This window comes from Mastomys coucha, unplaced genomic scaffold (assembly GCF_008632895.1).
Source record: "Mastomys coucha isolate ucsf_1 unplaced genomic scaffold, UCSF_Mcou_1 pScaffold20, whole genome shotgun sequence".
NCBI classification, from domain to species: Eukaryota; Metazoa; Chordata; class Mammalia; order Rodentia; family Muridae; genus Mastomys; species Mastomys coucha.
Window position 1 is genome coordinate 133,817,254 of NW_022196903.1, and position 20,160 is coordinate 133,837,413.

The window sequence follows — 20,160 nt, forward strand, 5'->3', positions numbered from 1 at the left end:
TCTCACTGTGAAAGACAGATACGGGATAAAGTGTAGAAAAACTAAACTGGGTAACGAAGTACAACCACAGACAATAATTACCAGTTCCAAGAGGATGACGTAATCATCGCTTTTAGAGGATATTTGTCACTACAAACCGTTGTAAACACAAGCTTTGAGTCATGACCTCAAGTCAATACCTCCACCTTAGGATGTGTATTTGAAAGAGAACTTGAAGTCATGTGCTCCAGAAGTCAGGCACTCTCTAATGTCTAGGTAGTCACTTGGTTAAAATACAGATCTGAAATATAGAAGTTGAATTGTGGATTATATGTTTCCAATTAAAGTTTTAATGATATCTCATTTGATGGGGAAAATCTGAACTACCATATTCTGAAGCACGGTAAGATAAATGTATAAGATAAATGTATATAAGGATACATTGTATATTTTAAAATAAAAAACGTCTGAACATAATGTTCCTAAGTGTATGTAGGCAGGGGAAAGTTCTGGCAGTGAATGCAGTTGGGTGGCCAATAAAAATCCAATGAAAGACATGCCTTTGACTTTGATTCTCTTAAGAAACAAATATTGTCAAAAGAAATAAAAGTCTAATGCTATTAAGCTAGGGTAAATCATGAAACAAAACCAACAATGTTCTTAAGTATCACAAACATACAAAGTAAAAACAGCTTGCTTAGTATGATCTTCCTTTTAAAACTCACAAAACCAACAAGATAGGGATAAAACATAAATAGCTGTATGTGAGTTTAACTCATCTATTGAGAAAAAATAACTTAAAACTAAGATGAAAATGCAAACCATAGCTATATTCACTGTAAAAAACAAACACCTAAAACAAGTTTATTTTATTATAAGGTTGAATTTTTAAATATTGCCATAGGTATGTTAGGTACATGCAAAGAAAATGGAGCCAGAAGTCAAAATATGATGAGGGAAGGGAGAGGTGAGTTCAAAAGCTTAGGACTTACTTCACTTACAATAAAACAAATAATGGAACCTTCACCTAGACTGTGAAATTATGAATAAAGATACAAGACGATATAACTCTTTGTTAAATATTGTAACAGCAACACATATAAAGCAGAGATCGTGAGACTCATGAGAGAAATCCCCAGAAGCACACCAATTAAAGAGGATTCTAACACGCATCTTCCAGTCTGTGACAACTCAGATGACACAAGAAGAATGTGTTCATAGAGAACTGCAGTAAAATGAGTAAGGCAAATGACTGGATCCATGTCACTTTCTTCATATGGAAAACAGAAACAAAATTTTCTTTCTTTGTGCCTATCAGACCAAAAATTTAACAAATTCCGGCAAGCAGACATACTGCTGACAGCCATCATTGAATCACGATACAGTAAAGACTGGTACAGCCCTTCAAAAACCTAGAAGACAACTATGTTTGAAAATTTAAAAACAAAATACATTTTAATAATGTTTGGGTCAAAAGAAATGGGAGCCCCGGATTTCCAAAGCTTCAACAGAGCAGTAGCCATCGTTCCAACAACACGCAGGTGCCCATCAGCAAACCACAGAATCGTAATTTGAAACATAACAAAAACTGCTCCAGCCGAGACATTACAGCCTCTCAAGTATTTAAAATCAGACAGCTACACCACTGCTGAAGCAGTTAAAGATGAGACAAAAGGAAAATTATTCATACTTGTTTTCTGAAACAAACTGTTCTTACCAGCTTCAAGAAGTATAAGGGCCAAAAATAAGTAATCAGAGATAAATATCGCTCATGAAAATCCATTAGCACACTAAAGGAATATACTCTATCATGGCCAGAAAAAAAAAAACCCTCACATGGCCATCTCTGTGGACCTAAAGGACATTTGATAAAATTAAATTTTCTTTTAAAACACTGAAAAAGTAAAAAGAAATAGCCTTTGCATGAGAAACTCTAACAACAGATATGAGAGAAAAACATTGGAAAACATTCCCACTAAATTAAACAACTCCCCACATCTAAGATCACCAGTGTCAATACGCTGTATAGAAAGTGGGTGACAAGACAGGGCTCTCTCGCTCCTTCCCCTCTCAGCCCTTCCCTCCAGCTGTGTCTCCTCGGTAAGGATTTCTTTCTTTTCTTTTTTTTTTTCTTTTATTAGATATTTTCTTTACTTACATGTCATATTTCCCAGTTTCCCCTCCAAAAGAAAACAAAAAACAGCAGCAAGAACAAACGCCTGTTCCCTCCCCTCTCCCCCTGCTCGCCACCCCACCCTCTTCCGCTTAGTGGCCCTAGCATTCTTCTACACTGGAGCACAGAACCTTCACAGGGCCAAGGGCCTCTCCTCTCATTGATGACTGACTTGGCCATCCTCTACTATACACATGCTGCTAGAGCCATCAGTCCCACCATGTGTACTCCTTGTTTGATGTTTTATTCCCTGGGAGCTCTGAGGATACTAGTTAGCTCATATTGTTGTTCATCCTAAGGGGCTGCAAACCCTTCAGGCCCTTCGGTCTTTTCTCTAGCTCCTTCATTTGGGGATGCTGTACTCAGTTCAATGGATGGCTGTGAGCCTCTACTTCTGTATTAGTCAGGTACTGTCAGAGCCTCTCAGGAGACAGCTATATCAGGCTGGATTGTCCTTCCTTCAGTCTCTGCTCCATAGTTAGTCTCTGCAACTCCTTCCATGGGTATTTTGTTCCCCCTTTTAAGAAGGAATGAAGTGTCCACATTTTGGTCTTCCTTCTTCTTGAGTTTCTTGTGGTTTGTGGATTATACTTCGTGTATTCCGAAATTCTGGGCTAATAACCACTTAGCAGAGAGTGCATAGCATGTGTGTTCTTTTGTGATTGGGTTACCTCACTCAGGATGATATTCTCCAGATCCGACTCCAGAGAACCAAATAACCCTATTAAAAATGGGGTACAGAGGTAAACAAAGAATTCTCAACTGATAAATACTGAGTGGCTGAGAAGCACCTAAAGAAATGTTCAACATCCTTAGTCATCAGGAAAATGCAAATCAAAACAACCCTAAGATTCTACCTCAAGCCAGTCAGAATGCCTAGGATAAAAATCTCAGGTGACAGCAGATGCTGGAGAGGTTGTGGAAAAAGAGGAACACTCCTCCATTGCTAGTGCAATTGCAAGCTGGTACAACCACTCTGGAAATCAGTTTGGCAGTTCCTCCAGAAATTGGACATAGTTCTACCAGAGGACCCGGCTATACCACTCCTGGGCATCCAGAGGATGTAATAAATGTAACATGTAATAAGGACACATGCTCCACCATGTTCATAGCAGCCTTATTTATAATTACCAGAAACTGGAAACAACCCAGATGTCCTCAACAGAGGAATGGATACAGAAACTGTGGTATATCTACACCATGGAGTACTACTCAGCTATTAAAAACAATGAATTTATGAAATTCTTACTGTAAGCATTTCATAGTCATCCGTCCTTGACATCGCAGCCCACCCAGGTTTCAGAAGCTCCAGTGCTATCCCCGTGTTACTTACATTCGCCATAACATAAACTTTATTTATTGTGCCTTTTTATGATTATTTCTCACATGCTGGGACTCCAAATACTTAGGACAGTGGCTTTTACAGAACGGGTCCAAAAATACTTATTAAATAAAAAATGAAATAGAAAAGGACATTGGAAGACATAAACTTTGTACATAAGACAAAACCAAGATTACTTGTAAGTACTATCAGTGTATGTCTAGGAAAACAAAACTAAAATCGTCACAAATAGAATGCAGCAAAAACACCAGCTACAAATTGATGGATACTTGTATCTATCAGATTATAGATATTCTTGAGATATATTTATAAAATATGTCAAATATAATGACTATTTACAATATTTAAAAGTTAAAATAATCCTATCAATAGCATTCACACAGAAAAGTTTAGAATGGATTTAAGAGGAAACAGGTAAGGATGAATAAAAAACACAGTGTGGAATGGAGGAATCTAAAGAACAAATGGAAATGCACACTATGCTTTTGGAAAGACATTCGACTTCTTTTTTATTGGATATTTTCTTTATTTACATTTCAGAGATTATCCCCTTTCCTGGTCCCCCTGTCCCCAGAAATCCCCTATCCTATCCCCTCTCCCCCTGTTTCTATGAGGGTGATCTCCTACCCATCCACCCACTCCCGCCTCCCTGCCCTGGCATTCGCCTACACTGGGTCATCGAACCTTCACAGGACCTAGGGCCTCTCCTCCCATTGATGTCCGACAAGGCCATCCTCTGCTACATATGCATCTGGAGCCATGGGTCCCTCCATGTATATTCTGGTTGGTGGATTAGTCCCTGGGAGCACTGGGGGGTCTGGTTGGTTGATATTGTTGTTCTTCCTATGGGGTTGCAAAGCCCTTCAACTCCTTCAGTCCTTTCTCTAACTCCTCCATCAGGGACCCTGTGCTCAGTCCAATGGCTGGCTGCAAGCATCTGCCTCTGTACTTGTCAGACTCTGGCAGAGCCTCCTAAGGAGACAGCCATATCAGGCTCCTGTCAGCAAGCACTTAAAGATGACTCCTAAGAAACATTAACTGATCCATTTTTAACAGAATAATCTTAGTTTACAGTTCATAAACAAAACAAGTCAGAAAAAATATACAAAAATTTAAATCCACAAAAAATTAAAGCAGTATTATCTATGCCTAATCAGATAGATGAATGAGCATATACAAACATTACTATAGACTGTCCAAAGCAAAATACACTTTGAAATTTAGTATGTAGCCAGAACAGAGAAGGGGAGCTCAGTAAAATGGTTTATGATAACATGCCCTTCACTGTACAGGATAAATAACAAACAGAGGAAGAAAAGATAAATGCAAGTAATGAAGTCAGAGATGACCAAGAAAACCCTGGGCAACCATTTATAAACCTAATGTGCACTGCATTAGATGCAGGTAAAGTTCAGAGCAGCTAACAACCAACCGTGCATAAGACTAAACTCTTCAGCAAGGCCAAGGTAAAATGCAAGAGTGAAGGGAAGTACTGCTCATTCATCCCAAAGATTCGTTCAGCTAGCACGTAATCATCCTCTAGAAACTGATGCGAAAATGAAGACTGTGAAAGATAAGTACACAAAGTACAAGTAGCTCTTGACCAATGAGAAGATGCTCAGCCTCATTCATAAGAGGGTTACAAATTAAATAACATGGATGCCATCGGTCTCCCTCGCTCTCTGTTCCTCTCTCTCCAGCCCTTCCTTCCTCTTTCACTCTCCCTCTCTCTCTCTCTCTCATCAGATTGGCAAGTAATCAACAATTTAATTACCATCTTAGTTGCAAATCAGCAAGCCTCTCATACACTGCTGGCGATAATACAAATTGGTACAAGCACCATGGAATTATTTGGCAATACTTATCAAAATCATGCAAGAAAATAACACTGTGACCTCCAAATTCTGCTAGTGAGCTTTCGTTCTAATATTCACAAACTGGCACAGCGACAAGCCTCCACGGCTGTCCCCTGAAACCTGGTTAACAAATGTCTACACAGCATTGGCAACCTACCTACCCATCATGTGGAACTGGTTAGATAAATCCCAATTCCTCCTTAAAGTGGAAGCTATACTTTAAAAACTAAAATAATAATAATAATAATAATAATAATAATAATAATAATTTTTGCAATATTGATGTAAAATTGTCTACAAATACCTTGTGCAGAGGAGTAATATGCCACTGCCTTCCTCAGTGATGGAAGTGAGAAAGAAGAATCTTTGCTTTTATGGAGCAAATTTGAAAAGGCTGTGTCTCTCTCTAGGAAGATACAGAGACAACTAGTAGAATAGGTTAGGATAAAATAGAAGTAGATGAATTTCAGACATAGAAAGAATTTTTACTTCATACCTTAAAAAACACTTGTTACTTTTAATCACAAGAACATATTGTCTTCTGAAAAAATGCAAAATGACACTTTTATGAAAGTGGAAAGTAGTGTATTTATTAGTGAAAAGTCAGCCACACTTGGGCTCAACAGCACCAACCAGTCCTGAGGTTGTCACAGGGAACCCAGGGAGCACTGCCAGACCCCAGAGTCAACAGGAAATTCCAGCATATCTGTCTCCATATCAAGCTGCTCTTAAGATTTCCTCCTTAGCTCTCCATTTAAATGATTAAATGACTCTCACTTTACTGTTTATGGCCCAATGGTTATAAATATGGTCCCAGAGATCACTCAAGCCTGCACTGCATTTTCTGTTTATTTAGTTTTAAGTAGTATTTTAATGTATTCTTTGGCGTTTTCATTCATGCATCCAGTGTGTTGTAATCATATCTACCATCCACTTCCCCCTTTACCTCTTTCCTGTTCCATATCCTTATCTCATGTAGCCATTGTGCCAATTAGTAGTCTTCCCATGTGTATGGGTGTGGAGCAATCACTGAGGACATGCGTGACCAGCTAGTGGCCACGTCCTAAAAGACAAGTGACTGTCCTCTGCCAGTTGACAATAGTTGCTCAGTTAGGGATGGGGCCTCTGGAGTGTCTCTTCCAACCATGCTGGAATTTTAACTGGATCCATGTAGGACAGATCTTGTTCTGGCCAAGTCAGTCGCAGTGAGCGCCTGTGATGTGTCATTATTGGCCTGCATGAGTTGGGAGGATGTGCCTCAGTTTTCACTTATGTAAACAGGAGGATCTGGCTTTGTAGGTTTGCCTTTAAAGGTTTGATGAAATGCCTCCCACAGACTGGCACATTCTCATCTTTTTAAGTCCCTCTAATACTAACCTATTGGCTGTTAAGAATTCCTAGTCACCCAGATTTTTCTGGGTTTCTGAACTCCCGAACGCCACGATGGAATATCTGGTTAACAGCCTCTCCATAGAGTTCTAGCCAGAGGTCATCATCTTTGTCAGTCAGTGTACGGCACACCAGAGCCTTTACTGTTCACACTGTCAGGAATGTAAGGTAATGCCCTAGCCTTGAATTAAAACTTCTCTCATTAAATACATTGGTTTTATATTTAATAACCCTTTCCCCTTCTTAATTCAAATATAATATTCATTGTGCATTTAAAAAGTCATCAGTATTTAGCACCTTCATACCTAGTACTCACTAATATATTTTATTATTAAATGTAATTTGCTTCGGTGAGAATCAACTTACAGTGTCTCTCAATCATCATAATGGGAACATTTAAGTGATTTTTTTTTGTTTTGTTTTTTGTTTTTTGTTTTTTTTCGAGACAGGGTTTCTCTGTATAGCCCTGGCTGTCCTGGAACTCACTCTGGAGACCAGGCTGGCCTCGAACTCAGAAATCCGCCTGCCTCTGCCTCCCAAGTGCTGGGATTAAAGGCGTGCGCCACCACCGCCCGGCTAAGTGATTTTTAATGTATTTATATAGCAGATGTCCCCTTGGTTCAAAGAAGCCCTCTTTTAATTATCAAGTAATCCATATTATTAACTATGAACTTAATTAATTGATAATAAACTATATCACATACATGTGATGAATAACCCACTCTAAACCATGAACGAGGCACACAGAAAGGACACGCCCTGCTGGTGCAACCTTGACGTACTTGAACAAATCAGAGTTCAGAATAACTATCATAAAATGAAGTAGACAGCAATGCATCCCACAGTGAACACTGACTGACTTTTTTTTCAATAACTCTCTCTTTTTTTAATTTCTTCAGCATCTGTACATCAAGAGACTATCAAAGGAGTCATTCTATCCACAATAAACTATGTTTAATCCTTGAGGGGAAAAGCATAAAATTTGAGTTAAAACAAAAACTGAAATCTTTATTTTATTGACATAATGTTGTGGCTCAAAGTAAAACTGACATTACTCTGTTATTGAATAAATACCTAGTGTTTGTGCTTAAAAAAAACTAGCAGATTATGTCCTTTGGAGCATTGATGTCCTTTGGAGACATGGATGAAGTAAATCCTGAGATAGAGCTGAATCGCCGAGGCCGTGTGTACAGCAGTTGCTGTGTACGGATAAACTGACGAGGATTGTGCTAGGAATATTCAAAGTAAAAAGCAGACCCCGGAAGATTTCGTTTGGGCTTTGGAAAAAGATAACAGTTCAACAGCCGAAAAAAAATGGTGGTCAATTCATTTTAAGGGAAGCAAATAAAATGAAAACTGTCTAAAAGACAAGGCAAAGAGTGTTTTAAGAACTGAATATGCTAGTTACAATAAAAATAATAGTGGAGAATAAAATAAATGAATAAACAATAGAACTGATATTGGTGTCCACACATCTCGGGTCCAGTGAGATAGGAAAGGTCCTGGGCACCAAACATGATGCCCCTGGTTTGATCCTTGGAACCCACATGGAAGAAGACAATCACTTGCCACAGTTGTCCTCTGACCTCCACCCAGGTGCCACGGCATGCACCGATCCGCCGGATAAAATAAATAAAAACGAACATTTAAAGTGTAAAAAGGTACTTTTATCTAAAGAATAATTTTATAAATGTGGCTGTAGAAACCCGTAATCACTGGAGACAAAGAGATTTGAAGTCTAGGGGAGTGTCAGAGAATGAGCCAACAGAACAGGCCAAGTATTTGGCTCTAAATTAGTTTCTGTGAGATAGGAAAAACAAATGTAAGTCCAAGCACAGAGTGACTCCTGGCAGCTCAAGTGTCTGCCCCATCCTTACCACACGACAACCTCTTGAATTTTATCACCATTCACCCTAGCTGTCCAAAAGTAGGTCACTTGTCACCGAAAATTGATTAGCTTAGCCATCATGACAGACTGAAGTAGGCCTGGAGCACAAACCCAGTTTACTGACTTCTAGGGGCTACTACTGAACTGAAGGGACGTCACAGAAGTTGTGAACACTTTCTATCCTTCCTAAGGATCTGAGTTTGGTTCCTGGCATCTCTGTTCGTGGCTCACGACAGCCTATAATGTCGGGTCCAGGATATCTACTGCCCTTTTCTGAACTCTATGGTCACCTGCACACACACACACACACACACACACACAATTAAAAAATAAAATTTATCTTTAAGACCACTCTTAGGCCAGGCAGTGGTGGTGCACGCCTTTAATCCTAGCACTTGGGAGGCAGAAGCAGGTGGATTTCTGAGTTCGAGGCCAGGCTGGTCTACAGAGTGAGTTCCAGGACAGCCAGGGCTACACAGAGAAACCCTGTCTCAAAGAAACCAAAATAAAAATAAAAATTAAAAAAAAAAGACCACTCTTAGTCTCTCTAACTTCCACTATTTTAAACTAACCATAATAGTTAAGGAGAAAATGAAAACTAATAGTTACATAGAGGTTTTAAATTTGAATAGCACTTTAAATAATGATGTCAATCAAAACTGAACATTAAACCATCAAGAAAAGAGTTAGATCAAGCAGACAAGACACACATCCCACTTCCAACTAGGTAGCCTGGCATCCTGAACCGTGAACATTTCAACATCATCTGACCTTTTCTTCTACTGGTCCGGTTTAATCTTGGAAAGAGTCATAGATTCTATGCTGGATTCATTCTGATTTAACTAACATTCGCTGGTTTTTTTTGCAGGTGAGAATTCTCCAGACAAGAACCCCAAGGTGCAGTTACTGATGACGTATGAGGACTCGAAGCTCACCATCCTAGTGAAACACTTGAAAAACATCGTAAGTTCCTTCCGTGTCAAAGGGACATAGAGCCATCCATGTAGCAGTCACCTGCCTCCTTTAGCCAATGGGTCCAACAACCCAGTGTAGACATGTACCAGGCAGCCAATTTCAGTGGTTTTGTCTCCTTGTAAACATAACCTTTAAGATAGAGTCTGTTGAATATGTCACGGAGAAGTCACCAAATGAACACAGGACCACATCCAAAATGAAGTTTCAGGAAAACCTATGAACAGTCTCTGAGAAAGCAGAAATGGCTGGGGGAGAAAAGGAGACCAGTTTGCGAGAATGTCCATGGCTGTCGTGGAAATTCTCCCCAGAGTTCAGCGGAAGAACCACTCTCTTACAGTGTGTGGTGGGGAGGCAGGCCTCAGCTGCCTCCGAGGATCATCTCTCTCAAGCTAACAGTTCCTTAAGGCTTCCACCCAAAAGTCTCACAACACCTTTATTTTTACTTTTATGCCATGTTCTTCATCACCACTTTCTGATGCTATTGTTTAGATGTATTTCTTTCTCCTCAAAAATTGGGATTTTGTTGTTCTAGGAGTGTGTGTGTGTGTGTGTGTGTGTGTGTGTGTTTTGAAATACATGTGTACAGTCACATTTGGAGGTTAAAAGGTAAGCCTTTCCTCTATCATTCTCCGCCTTATGTTTTTGAGACAGTCTCTAGTTGAATCTGGAACTCACTGATTGGCTAGACAGTGAGCTCCAGAGAGCTATCCTCTGGCCCCTACCCACTCCCTCCCTCCTTAACACCGGGGTTACAGATACAGCTGCTGTACCCAGCTTTTACTTGGGTGCTTAGAACCTACATTCAGTTTCTCATGCTTGAGCATCACGCACTTTACTCACTGAGCCATCTTTCCAGCCCTTCTCCAGTCGTTCTTGATGCTGTGGCCTTGTTTTGATCTCTATCCATTTAGGAAGTAGATAGTTATTCTGGTCTTTGTAGTCTGCGTTTCCAGGGAACCCTGTAAATACACCAACCATGTCTAGAAATCCTGGGCAGGTTGTCCATTGTGTCGAATGGAAGCAAAGCATGGGACCGTGGCTGGGACAATGGCCAGGACAGTGGCCGGCCCACAGGGAAGCTCACACAGCTCCTTTTGGGAAGATTTGTTCAAGTGGAAGTGCCTGAAGGCCAAGATCCAGCTTCAAGGTGAGAGGGAGAGAATTAGAGAGAGAAAAAAAATACAGTGCATGGAGATTTAAATGACATGCGACCTTGAATGCAAGGAGAAGCTTCCCTCTAAGCACTTCGGAAATGCTTCATTAAGAATGAAAATCAGAGAGATGAGGGGAAAGAGAGATCACCATCAGTGACAAGGAGTGGCAGCTGTCTGGGAGGACAGAGAGCTTTCAGTATCACCAGGTAAGGGAAAAGTGATCTGAGTGTGGCCATCATAAACAGAAAAAGGAAACTGAACATCACCAGCTCCTCCAGATGTCCCCGAATCTGCCAAATAGACCCTCCATGTGACATCACTGCCTGAAACCCTGCACAACGTGTGCAACAATCCACTCAGTTTGGGCTGGAATCCTGGTGCACATAAGCCTTTCAGAGTGTTTTTGGAAGGGTCTAAAGGAGCAGTCTCTTCCCACATGACATGTATCTGCTACAAACTACATTTAATAAATATTTATTCAGCAAACGAAATAATTGGCCTAATTTGCAGAGGATACATCGTTAGAAAATAATATTAGCCAGAAAGCCATGGATGCTTCTTGCTAAATTTGTCGTGCTCACAGTTGGCAATTTTTGAGATATCAGGGCACATGTTTTTAAGTTTTTATAGATGTTTCATGTATTAAAAAAATTATCTGAAAATGAAATGCCATCAATAGAGACCTTGCCTAATATACACAAAGCCCTGGGTTCAATCCCCAACACTGCCTAAACCAGGTGTGGTGACCCACAAATGAAACCCCAGGACTTTGGAGCTAGAGACAGGAGGATGAGAAGTCTAAGGTCATCCCTCAGTTATGTAGCACATTTGAGGTGAGCCTGATATATGTGCAAACTGTCTCAAAATGAAACAGTTATCTTCCACTGCTTTGAATAAGAAAACTTGTAAATCAGAGGAGCAGCTATACAAGAAATGTTTACATTGCAAAATGAAGATTCAGTCGGTATTATATATGGCTACATGTGTGTTCATGGATCTTGATCATCTATATCAGTATGTGACAAAAGAAATAGTAAGAAATGTTGTTAAGTCAAAAGAATTTATATAAATTTGTTACATACTTTCTAGTCTTGAAAACAGTCCCCTTAGAGACAACATATCTGTTTCAGTAATGTCATTATTCAAAACAATTTAAACAAAGCCTATTGAAATTGCTTTCAGATCTGGCATATAAATCTCACAGTAAGCTGGGTGATATTTTTCAGCGGTCATGCCTAATTTTTGATCAAAACCAATATTAACTAAGTTGGTCACCCATTCCATCCAACTGATGAATTCCTAAATTACTTTTGACAGTTTTCCAAAAGTGCGTGTTACACACAGGAAGTTGAGCCTACTAAGGAGGTTGTTCAAAGAGTGTGTGATGATGGAAGAAGATTGCGGTGTGGAAAGAGCAAGAACTAGAGATGGAGATAAAAACAGCGAGGAGGGGCCAATGGCCATGGAGCCCCTCGCACTGAAGGTTAACAGGGGGCAGGGCGGGGCAGTATCAGAGCCCTCAGAGCATCACTGAGACTGCTTCAATACTCTCTCTCCGTTCACTTCCTATCTTGTCTTTTTTTCTTTCTTGTTTGTTTTGTTTTGTTTGCTCTGGTTTGAGACAGGATCTCCCTATATACTCCAGGTTGGCCTGGAACTCCATATGTGCCCTCAAGACACCTGCAATCCTCCTGCCCCAGTCTCCTGAGTGATAAGTTTACACAGGCACTCAACACTGCGATACTTAGTCCTAGTCTTCCAGGTCTGCTACCATTGAGAAAAATCAGAACTCCAAAGTTCTAGCTCCTCTTCTCCTTTCCTGCCTCTAGCTTCATAGCTTCATATCTTCCTGACTCTTTACGACTCCAGCTCTACTCTCCCAAATCCAGAGCTGTGTATACAGCTGGTAGACAGCTTCTCGAAATCCCATCGGAGTCTCAAACTCAACATACACCAAATCCAACTTCTAATGGCTATACCCTAAACATGAACTCCATCTTTCCCATCGTAGTCTCACCGTCTGCCTTCAAGTGACATATGCTGAAGCTCTTAGTCATTCGACCCCACGTCCCTTACAAGGTACATTTATCCTATCTGAAATTCCTGTTTGAAAAATAAACCCACAGGCCCACCATTTCCCATCCGCAGTCCTTCAAGTGGCCGTCACCCCCACCTGAAGCACTGGTGTAGCTTTATCGGATTCTTTGCTTCTGTCTCTGCTTCTTTTTGTCTCCACTGAACCTAGTAGCCAAAATTTTGCTTTGGGGAGAAAAATCAGTTCCTATAATTTCTTTCCTCTTAGTCTTTTGAAGTCTCATCTCACTCACAGTGAAATCAAGAGATGCCTAATGGCACATCAAGTTGTACACGGCTCATTCCCTTGAGAAGTTCAACCTCGTCTGCCTCGAGTTCTCCCAATCATTCAAGCCCAACCTCAGTGCCTGCTTGCTGTTCCTGGAATATGAAGGCAAGTGCTGCCCCAGGACCTTGTATCCACTGATGGCGCAGCTGAGCATGTCTGACATGTCCTTGTCATTTCTTCAGTGAGGCTTCTCTGCACTCCAGTCCTCTTTGGTTGCCACTTCAAATTTTTCAAATAGTTTATTAACAACAACAACAACAACAAAAAAGCAGATCATTTCTCCTGTGGACAAATGAGAACTAAGATTCTTTTTCAGCTTTTGGAAGTGTCACAAAAGTCCTTTGCATTTTCCAAACATTCTTGTTTTCTTTAAGTGTGTGTGTGTGTGTGTGTGTGTGTGTGTGTGTGTGTGTGTGTGTCCTGGAGCTGGTGTGACAGGAGGTAATGGATTACTCAATATGAGTGCTGAGAATCAAACCCAGGTCATATGCATGAGCAGTATACACTTTTAACTGCTGAGCCATCTCTGCTGTTGTCAGAGTGTTGTTAAATTATTTTTTCCCCTGCTTATCTAAAAAAGAGATTGAGTGTGCGTTCAGAGGACATAAAAAAATCTATAAATTCTTAAATTATTTTCTTTGCTCATTTCCAGCTGAAGCTAATTGTTATTTAATTATAAAGCCTTTAATGTTTTCGCATACCAAAGTAGTCAGACTCCAGAAGTTGTGCTTGATTTTATATTAATATTAAAATGAATTATGCCTGAAGTCCTGTTATATTAGGTTTCATGAGAAGAATTGTTTATCTTATTATTAAATCTTTGAAGCTTTGTTCTAGAAACTTCTTTCTTCCTATGAGAACACAGGCTCCAACAAAATGCTTTAAAAAAAAATCCTTTCCCTTTCAAAGATGCACATGGTTACTGTAGTGATCGCAGCTGACAAAGGACTGCAGCCAGCAGCCTGGCCATTCAGTTTGTACGACAAAGAAACACTTAACATTTAGATTTGAAATATTTCCTAATGTTCTAAGGTTTTTCCAGGTACTTCATTTGAGTTACTCTGTCCCACTGTTTCTGCAGTGTTCAGTGAGTGTATCCTCCCAAATTCACAGAATTCCCTAGTCTTTTTCTCCTTTCTCTTCTTCTCTCTGTGATACAATGTAAATATTCCCAGGTCTTCAAAGTTACCAGGACCGAGAAGCCAGTCTTCCAAATTCATCACTGTGCCTCAAGTCAGTGGTTACTTAGGATGAGGTAAAATAGCGTTCTGACATAACACGAGTTGCCTTGTTGGGGAATTATTTCACAGGACACAAGAGAGGCGGGCAGACTGGCTTATGAAACAAAGAAAAGACAGAACAGGCAAATCTCAAAATCAAGCCCATGTGTTCCCCAATTCTCTAAACGCCTTCTGCTTTGTTCGAGAGTTGATTGGCCATTTGTAAATTGTCTCTTCCATTCATTTGCCAGTTTTATTGTTTGAATTGTGCACTTTTGGTGCTTTGGTTTATTCTTCATATATTTTGGATATAAATTCCCTGTCAAATGAGTAGTTGGTCATTCTTTACTGTTTCACAAACTGGCTTTCCACTCTAGTGTGTCTTTTGCTGTGCTAAGCCTTTTTTTTTAAAACTAGTCAGAAAATCACTGCTTATGCTTAGTCATCTTAAGTGAAGTCAGACAGCAGTTCAACAGCACTTTCGGTATTTCACTGGGCCTTTTACTTAGTTGGAGCTGATTTTTATTTGGGAGAGCAAGCATTAGTCTCATTTCAGTTTTCTTTAATTTAATTTGTGTGGGTGTTTTGCCCACACAAACGGTGTCCACAGAGGCCAGAAGACTGTGACAAATCCCTTGGAGCTGGAGATAGAGACTACTGTAAGCCACCATGTAGGTGCTGGGAATCAAACCCAGGGCCTCGGGAACATTAGCTAAGTCCTCTTAACCACTGAGCCATCTATCCCCTAGTTTTATTCTTCTTTACATGTAAATACTATATTCCCAGAACTGCTTGTTAAAAGAGTCTGTCTTTTTGTCTATATTTTTAAAAGTTTTGTAAAAATTATTTTAAATTATGTGGTATGTGTGTGAGCATGTATGTACACTCCCTGGCTCACACACAAGCACACATGTGCATGCATTTGAATTCAGTGCATGCAGGAGCCAGAAGAGGGAGTCAGATTCCTTGAAGCTGGAGTTACAGACAGTTGTGAACCTCCGGACATAGGTGCTGGGGACTGAAAATGGGGTAATCTGAAAGCTAAACAAGCACTTTTAATTTCTAAGCCATCTCTTCAGCACACAGATTTTCCCTATATTTCTAAGTGGTTTATCAAGAATCAAAGAGAAGTAGCTGTGTGAGTTTCTTTCTGAGTCTTCTATTCTGTCTTCCTACATGTTTGATATGGTTTGACCAACTGATACACTGAGTTTTGTTTCCATGACTCTGTAGTAAGTGGAGCTGGAAGTCAGCCGTTGGGATACCTCCAGTATTGCTCTTTCTGCTTAGAGTTTTTGACAGTTCTGGGTCTTTGTACTTTCATATAAATGTTATGACTTGGGGATAGATGGGATTCGCAAACAATGTCATTGGAATTTTGATGGGGATTCCACTGAGTCTGAGGTACACTTGGTGGTCCAGCATTCCCCAAGGTTGATGCAGTGTATAGGAGGTGGTCTGGCCATTTAGAGTCTTCAAATGACTTTCTTTGCAGGCTATGGACTGTCATCTTAAAAATCCTTATCATCTTCTGTTAAGTTTATACCTATGTGCTATATTTTTTGTTACATTCTGTGAATTCGAGTGGTTTTTCTTGGCTTCCTTTTTAGTGAGTTTCTGCTGTACAGAAAACCCACTAATTTTGTATGTGGATTTTATATCCATCAACTTTGATGAATGTATTTATAATCTTTAATGCTGACCAATTATTTCTCAAAGAAATCAATTCTACACCTTCTAAAAACTTAATATCAACAGCTTTAATTTCTGTTTTTGTTTTTTATTTTTGTTCCCAGGTGTCCGTGTTCTGTCCATGTGTTTTAGAACTGTTTTTTGCACTGCTCTTTCTAAGTGTATCCTGCCTCTTACAGATTTAAGGCAGAGATACAGCTACAGCCACTGCCTTTAAATGCATTTTTTTTCAATACTTGGGGCCTTGACCCTTAAAACTAATCTCCTAGTTTAATATCTTGTGACTTCAAAGATGATACAAATTTCTCCCCAAATTTAAATCTCCACTTTTAGTCTTTCTTCCTGTTTACACTTGTCTAGCCACCTGGTGGGCAATTATACTCTGATAGCTTTCCATCTCAAAAGTTCCAAACTGCTCCTCTGCTTTCCACGAAGACGGTTTCTAAATCTGGCATTACTCACTACCAAATAATAAGTGCCACCTTACTGAGTTTCTGTACCACCTTCACATAACATCTGATTAAAACTTTATTATAACTTATTTTCTGTACTTCAACTCAGTTTTAGCCTTCTATGCAATTATCAACAAACCCATTCAATTTTCTTTTATGTCTATTATTATCAAAATGCTATTCAATATTTTCTATTCACCTATGACTTATTTGGTTGACTGTTAAGATATTCCTTGTTTCACTCTCTCAGACATGCCAACCTTTTGACACTGTCACATGACATTGTAATCTACACAGTTCACATTCAAGAACTTCAGAATCAAGTTACCAAAAAAAAAAAGTCATCAAAAATTTCCTTATAATGCTTTAGGTAATTTTATGATTTTGTGTTGCTTCACATACATAGGTTTCCTAGGGCACTGCAGGCCACAGGATACAAACTCTAGATTCTAACCTAAGTAACAAAAGCTAGAGAGAAGAAAGGATAGGAAAATGTTACAAGATTTCTACAGAAGTAAAAACTTCAAGACAACAGCTAGTTCCAACTTTAAATTCTTTAAAGTGTTCTTGAAGGCATTTTTATTTATCACTATGTTTTGGGTGTCCAAACATGTATTTAATAACTAAGTTCCGAGTGTTTGAAGACCTTCCTCTTTTATCTCTGCTCTTCACTGCAGCAAGTATAAAAATGTTGTGTGGGAACTCACGGAGACTCTGAGTTAAAGCTCGAATCCAAGACTGATGTGGCCTCATGCTGACCTTATGGCTCAGCTCCCATCATCCCACTTCCTCAGGCTACTCCGTGCCGCAGTCTTCCTCAGACTGCACTGTGTTTCCCTCACGAGAGGATGTTCTTACGTAAGCAGTCTAGACCCCTGCTTCCTGTCTCTGGCCATCAGAATTCTGTCCATTTACAAACACCCCCAACCACCTAGAAACAAGCACCCCCCAGCAGGCAGCTAATTGGAATTCTACAAATGAGTAGTCAGGGTCTCACTCCTTCTGATGTGTGATTGACATGTAGAAGAATAAAATTTCCATGTGGAACTCCAGAAGGATTCTCTTCTGCTCTCTGTGCCGGTTTACTTTGTCTGCTACAATGAAAAGCTTTTAACCAGTGCAATGTGCCAAGGAGTCTCAGACCTTTATAGACATACTTCACCTAAAGAAAGCCTTGTGCTTATAGACACAAAAATATGTTTAAATTCAGTAAGTTTAATTTTTTTTTGCCCAAGATCTCACAATTAAGGATGTAAATTTAAAGACTTCAAAACTCTGAGCTCTTGATATTTAACCTACATTTTATGAGTCGTGTTTGATCATTCTACTAATGCATACTTAGCTTAAGTTTAACCAATAGAAATTATCTGAATTAAGTGATACAGAGAAACTATAAGACCGAAACAAAGCTCAATAGTCTATGGGTGAAATATGAGTCTAAACAAAGGCATCTCTGAATTTCCAGGAGGACAAAAGAGAAATTTGAGTGAAACTTTATTCGAAAACATAATCGTGTCTCTGACTCTTTTGCCTGCTCATGGGATCCTTTTCCTCGTAACTGGGTTGTCCTGTCTGGCCTTGATATGAAAGTTTATGCCTAGTCTTATTGAATCTTACTATGCTGTGTTGGGTTGAAATAACTAGCCTTTAATTTTCTGATGGGAAAAGAAGGAGCAGGTGATGTGGGGGAGAGGAAACCTGGGGGCACTGAGACCAGGGTAAAGAGGCTGCAGTCCATGTCTTGTATGAGAGAAAATTTTAAGAAAAAAAGAAAAGAAAAAAATTTAAGAATCTTACTGCTAAATGCTGAAATCAAACATAGAAGGACTGGGGACGCTTCAGTAGTGAGAGAAAGAAGATACAAAGGGAAAGAGGAAGTGATGTCGGATGAAGCCAGCTGGAAGACACACAGGGAAAGAGGAAGTGATGTAGGATGAAGCCAGCTGGAAAACGTGGAAGCTGGAGGGGAACACAGGAGCTTCCAAGTGTCCAAAGAAGAATCCTCAGTTTGGGCTTTTATGAGCAAAATAATCTCTTCAGAGACAGTAGAAAAAGACATGTGAAGAAGAATGGGGGGGGGCGAGCAGGCAAATTCTACAAACAAACTGAGCTACGTGTTTATATCTTCCATTCCCAGTCTTCAAAGCTGTAAACTAAGGAAATAGCTTTAAATGGTTTGTCTTTTCTAACACAGGGAGCTGGAGCTGTAATTTTCTTCTGATATGAAGCACCCATGCCTTTAGTTGCAGCTCCCAAGTGATGATATGTTGATTTTCTTTGTCCTTCAGTTTAAAATTACTATAGTTCCTTTTCTGATTCCATCTTTGTGAATCATTTGAACATATCCTATTTTGTTACCAACTATTTGGGAAATGACAAGAAATGGGACTGTCTTTAATATCTACTTTAATTCCATTGTGGTCCTAAGACAACATAAAAATCAGAGGGAACTGGGGGAATTGGAGAGGCAAAAGAACTGGTTGGGAATCAAAAGTACAGCTCATAAAGTCAAATTTGCTTACAGAGATGGTGCTTGTTCTAAGGACATCATAAACTATGGGTGTTATAAACAACAAACTGGGGCCTGGGCAGTTGGTAGACTATGTACTTAGCTCTTAACACTGCTCAGCCTCATGCCACAGCAAAAGGAAAACAAAACAATAACAGTGAACAAACAAACAAAGACACTACAGGGTGATACGTCCTTACAATCCCAGCACACAGGAAGGAGAAATGAGAGGACCAGAAGGTAGTTTGAGGACATGTTCCACATGATCTGAACCTCTTTACATCGACTGAGCATGTTAGTCTGAGAACATGATGCAGCTGGGTTAGATGCTCCACATGGGACAAGAAAGAATGTGTACTGCCCCTGCTTGGGGAGGAGTTTGGTGAACGTCAGTAGGGTCATGCTGGTTAATTATCACATTTCTCAAGTCTTAGTCTTGGTGATTTTGTGTATATTAGTCCTGTGAATTATTAAGACATGGGTGTTAGAAATTCCGAGCATAATCACTAGCACATACCGAGCGTTGTGAACAGTTGGATTATGTCCCCTAGATTGCTCTCCTTTATCATTGCCCCTGATAGATCTCTCTGCTCTCAGCATCTCTGGCCAGAGAGTGATACAGATAACTCAGTTCGCTCCAGATTGATACTTGGTGTCTTGTTTGGTTTCATTGTTTTGTGGACAGCATCTCACTGTAGCCTGAGCTGACTGTACTGTACTGTGGGTACGCTGGGTGTGGTCACGTGTGGGTACGTTGGGTGTGGTCACGTGTGGGTACGCTGGGTATGGTCACGTGTGGGTACGCTGGGTGTGGTCACGTGTGGGTACATTGGGTGTGGTCACGTGTGGGTACACTGGGTATGGTCACGTGTGGGTACGCTGGGTGTGGTCATGTGTAGGTACGTTGGGTGTGGTCACGTGTGGGTACGTCGGGTGTGGTCACGTGTGGGTACGCTGGGTGTGGTCACGTGTAGAGGCCAAGGGTTGGTGTTTGGTGTCCTCCATTGCTCTCCACCTTCCTGGGACAGAGTCTCACTGAACTTGGGGCTTACTCCTGCAGCAAAACTGGCTGGCCAGTGAGCCCCCTGATTCATTTGTCTCTACCCTCCCCAGTGCTGGGCTTGCCCCTGTAAACCAGTATGCCCTGATTTTTATGTAGATGGTGAGGA

The 20,160-nt window shown here is 40.2% G+C and overlaps 1 protein-coding gene across 9 annotated transcripts in view; it reads left to right on the forward strand.

The window, feature by feature from the left end:
* The window catches only part of Pik3c2g (phosphatidylinositol-4-phosphate 3-kinase catalytic subunit type 2 gamma), a 337,297-nt gene that overhangs the window by 285,871 nt on the left and 31,266 nt on the right, over positions 1–20,160 (forward strand). For all 9 annotated transcript variants that reach the window (XM_031383723.1, XM_031383725.1, XM_031383721.1 and 6 more), the window contains one exon: positions 9,496–9,590. In XM_031383723.1, coding sequence (XP_031239583.1) covers positions 9,496–9,590 — 95 coding nt within the window. The remainder of the gene's footprint in view (positions 1–9,495; positions 9,591–20,160) is intronic.